Source organism: Ursus americanus, chromosome 30 (genome assembly GCF_024610735.1).
Source record: "Ursus americanus isolate L20-20 chromosome 30, mUrsAme1.1.p, whole genome shotgun sequence".
Classification (NCBI taxonomy): domain Eukaryota; kingdom Metazoa; phylum Chordata; class Mammalia; order Carnivora; family Ursidae; genus Ursus; species Ursus americanus.
In genome coordinates this window covers 12,500,014-12,511,688 of record NC_142156.1, presented here as the reverse complement: position 1 = coordinate 12,511,688, position 11,675 = coordinate 12,500,014, and the positions used below count along the sequence as shown (strand labels likewise).

General features: G+C 46.1%; 1 protein-coding gene across 1 annotated transcript in view; it reads left to right on the top strand.

Annotated features, from left to right (window-relative positions):
- Positions 1-1,564: 1,564 nt before the first annotated feature.
- Positions 1,565-11,675, top strand: part of FBXW8 (F-box and WD repeat domain containing 8) — a 116,395-nt gene continuing 106,284 nt past the window's right edge. The window contains exon 1 of the mRNA XM_045776032.2: positions 1,565-1,965. Within this exon, the coding sequence (XP_045631988.1) occupies positions 1,648-1,965 (318 nt within the window). The 5' untranslated portion in view covers positions 1,565-1,647. The remainder of the gene's footprint in view (positions 1,966-11,675) is intronic.

Sequence of the window (11,675 nt, the reverse complement as noted above, 5' to 3'; positions counted from 1 at the left end):
GTGCCTTACAGGTGCTAGGAGTTTTATAAACCTCCGTCAGCCTTAGTCACTCTGAAGGGAAGGTATTTTTTAAAATTTTTTTCATTTGAGGAAATGGGAGGTCCAGAAATTTACTATTAGAAAGATAAAAATCAGCATAAATATTGTCAGTGAATGGTAGGCAGTACTGAGTAGAGAATAGTATCTTCCTTCCTTTTGACATGTTTTCCTTTTTTTTCTCTTTTCTTTTCCACTTTCACTGGGTGAGGAATGGCCGCATTTGCCTGCCTGCATTGCCCCTGTAACAATCCTTTTAAAAGAACCAGAGAAAACAATGGCTTTTTTTTTTTAACATCTTATGTGTTTTAAAAATTTTGTCTTAAATATTAGATGTTCTGCAAACTGCAGAGTTATCAGAAAAGCCCTATTTGGATTTTTGACTCACGTAGATAATCAAAACAAATTTGACCCTTGGAATTCCATTCAGAAAACCTGTAGTGTGAAGCAGAATGTAAGCTAAATGTTCTGAGAAAACAGGTCATTGCTTTTATTACAAAAGGAATACTTACTGGTCTCTTAATACGCCCCACACCCCATCCTCTTGACTCCCCTTTTACTTCATCACTGCTGTAGTAACTGGCTTTGTACATGCAACTCCTATACTTAAACTCGACTCGGAAGTAGGAGATGATGAAAAACTCCTTCCTTTAACCTTTTTCTAATGGAGGATGGGTGAGTGAATAAAGTCTCCTTTCTTCCATTTCTAATCTCTTGGGAGGACAATCCTATTTTCTTCAAGGCTGCTTGGAAGGTCTCTGTGGGTTGGAGTGTAAGTTGCCTACAGCAAGACCAACTCAAGATGGTCTTTGGATTAGCTGTCCCTCCCACCCCACGCACTGCTCTCTTGGTACCCCACCCCTATTCTCCATAATCACGGATACACTAGCTACCTGCAAGCCCAGGTCTCAGGCTCTGCTTTCTGGGGGAATCGGGGTTAGGCTAACTTTCACTGTAGAAAACTTAGTGCTCTTTTTGCTTGTATCTGTATATTCTAAGCCATAATCCAGCCCTCTCTAGAGAGCTCTTCTGCATATGTACTCAAAAAAACAGGCTGGCATCGTACCGAATGTTGATGTACCCTGGCTTTCTCTTGCTGGGTTATATTTTCATGTGATTAAATTTTCTAGATGTAATATTTAATAGCTACATAGTATTTCATGGATTCATTATGTATAGAGCAGCTCCTATGTCCCAGGCACTGTTTTGAGGGCTAAAGACCTAGCAATGGACAAACAGATGCCGTCTCAGCTCTTCAGTTGCTGACATTCTAGTTAGGATCTTTCTTACACTCTAATGGGGCAAAATTTATTTAACCAATGGCCTATTTTGACCCAAGAAACGGTGCTTGGCGCCAAGTCCGCGCTTGACAAGAACCACAGGCCGAGAGGCTGGACGCCGGGTCGGACACCGACCTTGGCCTGGGGCACCGCGAGCCCCCTACGCGGGGGACCGCTGGAGGGGCGCGCCGGGGGCGGGGCCGCCCACCCGGAACCCGAGTGCGGCTGAGGCGCGGGTTTCCGGCCGCGGCGGACACTTCCCGCGGAGGGACTGTCCCGTGGCAGCCGGCGGGCCGAGGAGGACGCGGAGGGCCGGGCCGGACCGGCGGCGATGGACGACCACAGCCTGGACGAGTTCCGCCGGTGCTGGCAGGAGGAGCTGGCGCAGGCCCAGGCGCTCAGAAAGCGGCGGCGGCCCGAAGCTGCCGAGAGGCGGCCGCGGCGGGCCGAAGTGGCCCCGGGGCGCGGCGAGCAGGCCTCGGGGTACCTGGCGCTGGCACAGGGCCTCTTGGAGGGTGCGGGGCGGCCCCCGGCGGCGCGGGCGACCCGGGCCGAGAGGCAGGACGCGGCGAGCCGTTCCCGCTCCCCTCCGGCTCGCGAGGGCGCCGGGGGCGGGGAGCAGCTGGTGGACCAGCTCATCCGAGACCTGGTGAGTGGCCGTCGCCTCCTGCTGAGATCCGGACCTGCCCCTGCCCCCCCCCCCCCCGACATGAATCGGAAAGTGTGTGCCACCATATGTCTTTGCAGGCATAGAGTGTCTCTGGAAGGGGTGCTTCCCACCCTGGGGTAACTTTGTTCCCGCATCTTGGCAGTGTCTGCAGACCTTTTTAGGATGCCACCACTGGGTTGGGGGAGTTGCTACTGGAGTCTAGTGGGCAGAAGTCGGGATACTCCTGAACATCCTACAGTGCATGGACAGTACCCAGAAAAAATTATCCAGCCCAAAATGTCCGTATCAGTTTGAGAAATCTGGCTCTTGAACTCTTCTAACAAGGGCTGCCTTCTCAGGACAGGGATAGGAAGCAATTTTAACTTTATTCTGTATAATGTTTGTACTACTCAGGTTTTTTTTTGTTTTTGTTTTTTCTTTTCCAACTGCATGTATTCAAAAACCAGAGAAAGCAAAATCCTTTGGGCACTATCATTAGCATGGAGGTTCTTATCAGAGAATCTGGAGGACCCCCCCCTCCAAAATTTTTACAAAGTTGGCACAGTCAGGATCATCTAAAACACATCCATGGTTAAGGGGTAGGGCAATACAGCAGGTTTTAATGGTTTAGAGAGTGGGGAGGGGCAGAGGGAGAAAGAATCCTCGAGCAGACCCCCCCCCCCCCCCCCCCGCAGCGCCACGGAGCATGGAGCCCCATGCTGGACTAAATCCCATGACCTGAGCCCAGGTCAAAAGTCAGAGGGTCATCTGCTGTAATGACTGAGCCACCCACGTGCTCCTGGTTCGATTTAAATTAGGCTTAAAGAAGGCTTCTACAGCTTCCCAGTTGAGAGTAATTCTGTAATTAGCAAGTTTCCAGAAATAATGGCTTATTTCACATGTAGTTTTATTCAAACAACATTAATAGCTATAGAAGTTTCCATCAAGTTTCTGGTCTACTTCTAGGGTTAGAACTGCTTTCTGTGCATGTGTATAATAAACTCCTTTGATGTAATAATTCATATATGTATGAAAATTCATGCTGGCATCATGTCTGCTTCTGTGAGAAGTGGGTCATCACTGAGGAAGTCTGGCGGATGTAAAAATCTTTCAAGGCCTTGGGAAGGTGGCTTAGCACCGGATAAGTAGCTCAGGCCGGTCCAGATCTATGCAGAAGTTACTCCCATGGAAGTAGATTAGTAGGCTAAGGCAAGACTGGCTCACGGTGGTAGAGGGAAACAGGAAAGTGGATTGTTAGGACAAAGACGTACTTGGAGCCTCACAGAGAAAATCCAACCTGCTAAGTGTGGCAGTGTCTTCAGGCTTCACAACAATCCTGGGAAGTCCATATTGTTGGTCTCCTTTTATGAATGAGGATATTCAAAGAGGTTTTTCTGTAACTGCCCCCAGGGATGCTTCGCTGGTAAGTTCTGCAGGTTGAATTTGGATCCAGGTCTGTTGGACTGTAAATTTCACCAGGTAGTTTGCAAACTTGGTGTAAAAATCCCCTTAAGCCTTATTAAAAGACGGGTTCTGGTGTGTCCCTAGATCTGCTTAATATCCTGAGGAAGCACTTAGACATGTCGTGGTTGGGATAGTCAAGCAAATTTGAGACCTTGTTCTCTGCTGTACAGCTTCCTTTGGCTTGCTGTCTTGACTCTTCAAGGCGTTTTGGTTCTAGTACTCCTGAGGGCTGACATTGAAACCAAAAACGGTGGAGCCCTAAATGAAGTCTTCTAGAAATGGAAGAGGCCTGCCTACTGTAGGATCCAAGAGGCACATCAGAGTTAGAGTTAGGAAAAGCCTGCTCTGGAATGTGTGCCCATGATCTCCCCTGTCTGCAGCATCACCACGTTAGGTGCTACTGCTGGGCTCTGCATCCTATGAACAGTATCCAACCTTTGGGGCCTTTAAAAAAATTTTTTTTAGTATTATGCAATCGTCAACACGGCTATAAATAAAATTACTCTCAATCTCCTTGGTACTGCATTAAGGGTTTCAAGACATTATCTTCAGGTTTATTAACAACCCTCTCCAGTGGCTGCTATTCGCCCCATTTGACAGATGAGCATTAAGAAAGTAATTAACTTTTTGTTTTGTTTTTAGAGGCAATCAACCTACCCACTGTCCTAGATGTGACAAATGATGGTAACTTTTACAGAAAAGGCTTGGATTCCTATGTCAGTGGTTGTAAGCCCCAGAGCCCAGAGGTCAGGCAGATCATGCAAATGAGTGAGGTAGGCTCAGAGTGGCTCATTCTGTCCTCCTTCCTAGTTCATCAGGTGTTAAGTGTCTTTCCAGATTCCAGCCATACATCTGTAATGCTTTAACTCATGTTTATCATTTCTTTAAGTACTCTCTACACCCAACTTGGGGCTTGAACTCGCAACCCTGAGATCAAGAGTCACATGCTCCACTGACTGAGCCAGCTGGGTGCCCTATGATGGCTATTATACTTTTTGTCACATTAAATATTAAACACGACAGGTAGTGTAGAAATTGCCTTCATGATATCCCTAAAAAATACTTAACCTTTTTTTTTGTTTTTTTGAAACCCTGCCCTCTTGGTCTTATTTTTCTATTTTTAAAAGTTTCTTTAAATCAAACTGTATAAAATCATAAATGTCCAGGTTGGTGAGTTTTCACCAGTGTACACATCCATGTAAATAGCACCCAGATTTCAGAACAGCATTCTCAGCTTGTTAGAACCCCCATGTGTTCTCACCTGACTTCTAACACCTTATTTTAATTTTGTCTGTTTTTGAACTATAAGTAGAATCATACAGCATGTACTTGCTTGTGTCTGGGTTCTGACATGTGTGAGATTCATCTCTGTGAATGTCACATTTTATTCTGTTGATGGACATTCCTTTTTTTAAAAAAACTTTTTTAAAGATTTGAGAGCGTGCACACCATGAGAGGGGGAAGATGGGGGAGAAGCAGACTCCCCGCTGAGCAGGGAGCCCGATGTGGGGCTTGATCCGAGGACCCAGAGATCATGACCTGAGCTGAAGGCAGACGCTTAACTGACCGAGCCACCCAGGCGCCTCGGACATTCCTGATAACTAGTTTAACAGCTGCTTTGGGACTATTGGGCATAGTGCTGTGAGCGCTTTGCACATCTTTTGGAACCTGTGGACTCGTTTTTCTTAGGTATAGAGGTAACTGTGCAATTGCTGGGTCATAAGTGTGCAGGTGTTCAGCCTTCGTAGATCCTAACAAACAATTTTCCAGGGTGGTTATAATGGCTTTCCTATCTGATAGTAACTCAAGTATGTAGAGTACAGTATTTCACTTTTTTCTTTGCCGTGAACATAACAGCATCTGAGATGACCTATGGCAACTGAACTCGACTTCAGCATGGGCAAGATGAGAAGGTGATAAATTGGAGGACACACGTGGTAGGTGGGCTAAAGGGGGAGCCACTGCCCATGTCCGCTGGTTGTTGCCTCATAGGAATGTGGTCCCAGTGTGGCAGAGTCTTTAGGTTTTTGTTTTGTAATTGGGAATGTTTGTTTTTATGTGGACTCCATCAGTTTTTGCCACACAGAAATCACCCAGGACTTTGGCTTAAAACACCATTTAGGGGCGCCCGGGTGGCTCAGTCGGTTAAGTGTCTGCCTTCGGTTCAGGTCAGGATCCCAGGGTTGGGTTCCCTGCTCAGCGGGGAGTCTGCCTCTCCCTCTGGCCCTCCTTCGGCTCGTGTGCATGTTCCTGCGTGCGCGCGCGCGCCGCGCGCGCGCTCTCTCTCTCTCTCTCTCTCTCAAAATTAACCCACCACTATTGAGTTCAGCATTTTGCAGGGTGGTAGTTTGGGCTGGGCCTGGGTGGGTTCACTCAGATGTCTGAGGTTAGCTGCTGCAGGTCAACTAGGCAGCTCTGCTTCTGGGGGCTGGCTGGTTTCTGGGGGTGTGTGTGTGCTTGCTGCATGTCTCGTCATCCAACAGGTGAGTTCTGGATGGGCCTTTCTCAGGGCTACGAAAGTGGCAGGGAGGGCAAGCTCTAATGCCCAAGTGCTTTCAAAGTCTGCCCAGGTTGTGTTTGTTACTGTCCACATCTGCCAGAGCAAGCCAGATGGCCAAGCCTAGAGTTAGGGTGGACTCACCCACTGCCTGGGTATAGGGAGGAATGAACAAAATAGCGGCCATTAATGCCATCTATCACTCAAACTCCCCCTTTTTTTTTTTTTTTTTAAAGATTTTATTTGACACAGAGTAAGCATACAAGCCGGGGGAGCAGGAGAGGGAGAAGTAGGCTCCCTGCTAAGCAGGGAGCCCAATGTGGGGCTGGATCCCAGGATCATGACCCGAGCCGAAGGCAGATGCTTTATTGGCTGAGCCACCCAGGTGCTCTTAATTCCTCCCATTTTTAATTGTTGCTAACTAATGCAAGAAAAAATGTTTTTAAGTACTAACACTGGGGGTTAAACGAAATCTTCTGTGGGCCAGGTCTGCCTTGGGTCATGAGTTTGTAATCTTGAGTTTGTTTTCCCAAGGATCCTTATTTGATCCATGGCTGACTCCCGAGAAGGAAAATTGAGTTCCACCTGAGACTTCACAGAAACTCCGACAGGCTGATCCACTTGACATGAGGGAGAAATACAAATCTGGTCCCACCTCCCAACATTCCCTCTCTTTTGGGTGATTCCCCTCCCCTCCAGCCCTTGGTGTGCTCTGTTGTGCCAGTGTGTCTTGTTGTGTTGTGTTTGCAGCCTCTTTCACCTCCGAGCCTGCAGTATCCCCCCTACAGTGAGATCCAGCTAGTAAGTTGGCCGTCAGGCGTTAATTTGCCTTTCGAGGCCTAGGTGAACAGCACTGGGTTGGGGTGTCCTCCAGCTGGGTGCAGGCCAGACCTTCGATGGACAAGCCTAGCTGAGATGAAAACTTTGAAGTTTTCTTCTTGGGAAGCTTTAAGAGTAGTGCTGAGAAGCTGTGTGGTTTTAGGTGGTGAGCGGGGGCACCTACACTCTCCTTTAGTATATGGTTTTAGCTTGTGAAAGAATTTCTACAGACCCGGACAGATGTTCAGAGGCAGTAGGCACATTTCTTCTTACATTTCCCTCTCTCTATAACTGCCGCTTCTCCGAGGTGGGGCGGGGGGCACTTGAGCATCATGGCAAGTGTGCTTTCTTTGCTTGGTATGTGTACTGTCCAGTTGCAAGGTCCCCCTTTTATTTAGGTGGTGGATCAGGACTCCAGCACCCCACTCAAACTGGCTTAAGCCCAAACTGGAATCTACTGAAGATTCCAGGTGTGGGTGCTTAAATCCTGCAACTAGAAATCTCTCCGTGTTCTCATCCTGCTTTCCTTTTGCTGTCTTTATTCACAGGTAGACCCCCCCTCTTTGGGATAAAATGGCTACCAGCAACTCTGGTCTTTTTTTTTTTTTTTTTTTTTTTTAGATTTTTATCTGAGAATGAGTGGGGGGAGGAGCAGAGGGAGAAGCAGACTCCCTGTGGAGCAGGGAGCCTGACTCGGGACTCAATCTCGGGACTCTGGGATCATGACCTGAGCGGAAGGCAGCTGCTTAACCGACTGAGCCACCCAGGCGCCCTCCAGTCTTTCTTTCTGTCTGTTTCCAACCAGGAGAAAGAGAGCATCTGTCCTCTGCAGCCGAAGTTATGAACTTAAATTCCCATCGGTCCAGAGTGGGTTATGTGTTCATCCTTGGGCTAATCGCTGACTCAGGTTGGCCAGGCTTATATCCACTCCCACTCCTGATAAAGGGGGAGGTGTCAGTCTCATTAAACCAAGGTGACTGAGAGTAGGAGTGGGTGGTTTCCATAAAAGTAGAGGGAGTGGGTGTTGAGCAGGAAACGACAGGAACAACAGATGTCCACCTTCAGTGGGTGTTTGAAGCAGCCCTAACGATGGAATGTATGTGTTTTCTAATCAACCATATTTATTCATTAGCTGGGTGCTGGGGAATCTGTAGTAAACAGAATGGACATAGTCCCTGACCTCGGAAGCCCACAGTCCTCCTTTTAACTACAAGGATATTAATGGAAGCACAATAACTCCTAGTTAGGAGTCTAGGCTCTGGAGTTAGGCAGACTCAAGTTCAAATTGAGACCCTGCTTAACTAGCTGTTTGACCTTGGGCAAGGTAACTTATCCTGCCTTACTTACCAAAAATGAGGATGGTGCTGATGTCTGTCTTGTGAAGAGACCGTGAAATAAAGCATGGAATGTTCCTAGCACAAAGCCTGGCATATAGTAAGCAGCCAATAAATTAAAACTGGTCCTTTTCTTGTTGTAGTATTGTGTAGAGTTCACTACACTCACTTGCTCTTTGCTAAGACTTATCACTGATAAGCCCCTTGCTGCCCTACTCCTGGGATGGGGAGTCCCTGGAGGGCAGGGTCTCCTGTCTTGCTTCCTTACCTATAGCACTCCATGCAGTAGGGGCCCTATTGACATTTGTGGGGTTGAGATAGGCAGAATTACTGCTCTCAACAGCAGTGTTATAAAGTGGTTCCATGGTTGTTAGAACCCCTGGGAACATTCAAACCTCCCTCCAGTTAGGATTTGGGTTTTCAGGCCTGATAAAGTTTTCTTAGGGCTGACTAACATGCATTGTCCACTATGTCAGTATTTAATTTGTGAGAACCTACATTTGTGCTGTCAACAAGGTCAATTTGATGGTGTAACTTCTTTCTTTTTTTTTTTTTTTTAAAGATTTTATTTATTTATTTAACACGGATAGAGACAGCCAGCGAGAGAGGGAACACAAGCAGGGGGAGTGGGAGAGGAAGAAGCAGGCTTATAGCGGAGGAGCCTGATGTGGGGCTCGATCTCATAACGCCAGGATCACGCCCTGAGCGGAAGGCAGACGCTTAACCGTTGTGCCACCCAGGCGCCCCTGATGGTGTAACTTCTGTTTTTAAGTTAGAGATGAGTGAGGAAACTTGCTAATATGAACTACAGCAAACAGTAAAATGTGAACTCACGAACTGGCTTAGCTGGCCCAACTTCCCTTCCTCTTTGCTGTCCTCTGCCTTCTCTTTAATGCTCAACTTGAAATCTGTCTCTTATGTTAACTACACCCCCCCACCCCCAATCCCTCCAGCTCTGAGTTCTCTTCCTTCTTCCTTTTCCTCCATGGAAAGTTCTCACTATCTGGGTGATTCATTTTTTTTTTTCCCTGTTATGAATTAGCAGGTCTCTACTTAGGCACATTTTGAAATGCTCTCTATGTATACCAGAACAACTTGTAACTTAGGTCGCCATCTCTTCATTGGAAGCTTCTGCTGGTTGAAGCAGCTTGGGCTTCATTCATTCCACAAATATTGATTAAATGGTTTCTTGGTACTAGGTGCTGTTCTAGGCTCTGAGGCTATAGCAGTGAACTAGACAGAAAATATCTGTGCCCTTACAGAACTTACATTCTGGAGAGAGGTAGACAAATCATTTTCAGGTAATGGTCTGGAGAAAACACAGTAGATAGATGGGATAGTGTGTATGTGTTGGGGGAGAGGCTATAATTTTAAATAGTGCTGTTCGAGAAAGGCTTCATGGAAAGAGATGAGGAGGCAAGCGTGCAGAGATCTGGGGGAGGGGAATCTAGTCAGAGAACGGCAAATGTGCCGGTTCTGTGCTGGCCAGTGCCCGCTGGCCTTGTGGGCCTGTGTGACCCATGGGACTTAAAATTCTTTATCCTTTTTTAAACAAGGGTCCCCCCCCTGTTTTGTTTTACACGGGGCTTTACAAATTCTATAGGTGATCCTGATGATAGGAATGTGCTTGGAGTGTTTAGGACCCTTGACATGAAACTGTTCACTCTTTTCACAAATAAATCCATACCCACACAGGTCCAGGCTTCTGACTCAGGAGCACCCCCTTCACCTGACTTACTTCTTTTCTGGGTCCTTAAGCTCTGATCCCAGTTTAAACTAAAAGAGATTTTGAAGGCAGAGGGCCAGCCTCTTCTGCCTCACACCAACTTCTTTCACTGCCACACCCAGCACTCACTCCCAGTCCTTTAGATGAGCGTTTTTGGCCTCCATTCCTTGCCAAAGTACCCAGTGCAACCCCACCAGTAGGTGGTGAATGAGAATGGTTCTTGAAATTGGAAAGCCTGTTTTTAAAAGCAAAAAGGGACACCTGGGTGTCTCAGATGGTTAAGTGTCTGCCTTCAGCTCAGGTCATGATCCTAGGGTCCTGGGATGGAGTATTGCATCGGGTTCCTTGCTCAGCGGGAAGCCTGCTTCCACCTCCCGCTCTCCATGCTTGTGCTTGCTCTCTCTCTCGCTCTGACAAAACTTAAAAAAAAAAGTGTACATTTATTGTGCATCCACTGTGTGCAAGGCGCTGTGCTGGTTAGACTGTATAGTGTTGTATCATCCACGCATGCAGTCTACAGAAACTTACCACATAGTTTTTGCCTTTTTTTTTTTTTTTTTTTTCATCACAAGGCACAGAGATTAGGTTAAATGTGAAGAGATAACTTGGCTTTTTGTGGACTGTTTTGGAGCTTCACTCTTCACGGCATTGCTTCTCTGCAGAAATGATTTCCAAGTTCTAAATAGCTGACTTACTAATGAACTTTGGGATACCTTACGGGACTGTGTGTGTTGCATTTTGTAGTCTCCCGTCTTTATGCTGTTTTATGTGATGATGACTTGTCTCTAGAAAAGATTTTAGCTCTTTCAGCATAGACCTCATTTCTTACACATTTGCCAACAGCACCTCTTCTCCTCCCTGGCATCTGGAATGGCCCTGATTTCAGACAGCATTTTGAACATAAAACACCTTATTTCAAAAATGTTTTGCTCTTCTGTGTCTGTGAAAATATCCCCTACTTACGGTAAAAATACTTAAGGAATTCAGAAGAAAAAAATCTGGTAATGCCATTGCTCAGAGGCTATACTGTTAATTTTGGGGTTCTTCTGTCATTTTTTTTTTAAATATGTATTTTGAGACGAATTTGGGATTGTGAATGAATGCCTATTTATCTTGAGTGTTTCAGACTTTTTTTTTTTTTTTGCTCCCCCAATCAACCAGTTTTTCTTTTCTCAACACCCAGGTGAAACTGGAATTCATTTTTTCTGATTGAGATTGTGTGGGTCTACTTTACCCCGCATTGGCAGTATGTAGAGAATTGAGATAAATTCCTTTAGAAAACAGTCTCCTTTCAGCCACAGATTTAGCAGAAATACTATTGCGTGTGTATTGTATGTTCAAGGTGCTTTTCTCGGTTTCTTAAAACCCCACCTAGAGAGAGCTTTCATGTTCTGTTTGTCCTGGAGATGTACATTGGGAACAAACCTTGAGGCCGTTTCTTCACTTTTCACTGATTTGGCTCTTAGTAATTATCCCTGCTTCTACTAAACAAGAGCAGACAGATTAAATTTCTAACAGTAAGGCACAAAACCAATCCATTTACAGAATTAGTCTTACATTAGCACATAGGAGTACAAATCAGCCTCCCTGGGGATGGATCTATTCGCTATTTCTTTTAGCATTTTTGGAGTAAGTCCAGCAGACTTTGGGAAAATCTAGTATTCACTGACTTTGAATTAACAAAGTAACATGACCCCTTTGTGGGGTTTGTGTGGTGTTTTTTGTTTTTATGTTTTGCTTTTTTTTTTTTTTAATCCACCTATGATTTAGGGTTGTGGTCTCGATTTCTAGTGTGCCTGAGGAAGAGATGCTTGAGCCTCACCCCTGAAAATTTGGGGTAACAGGCAATTGGGGGATTTTTTTTAATAGT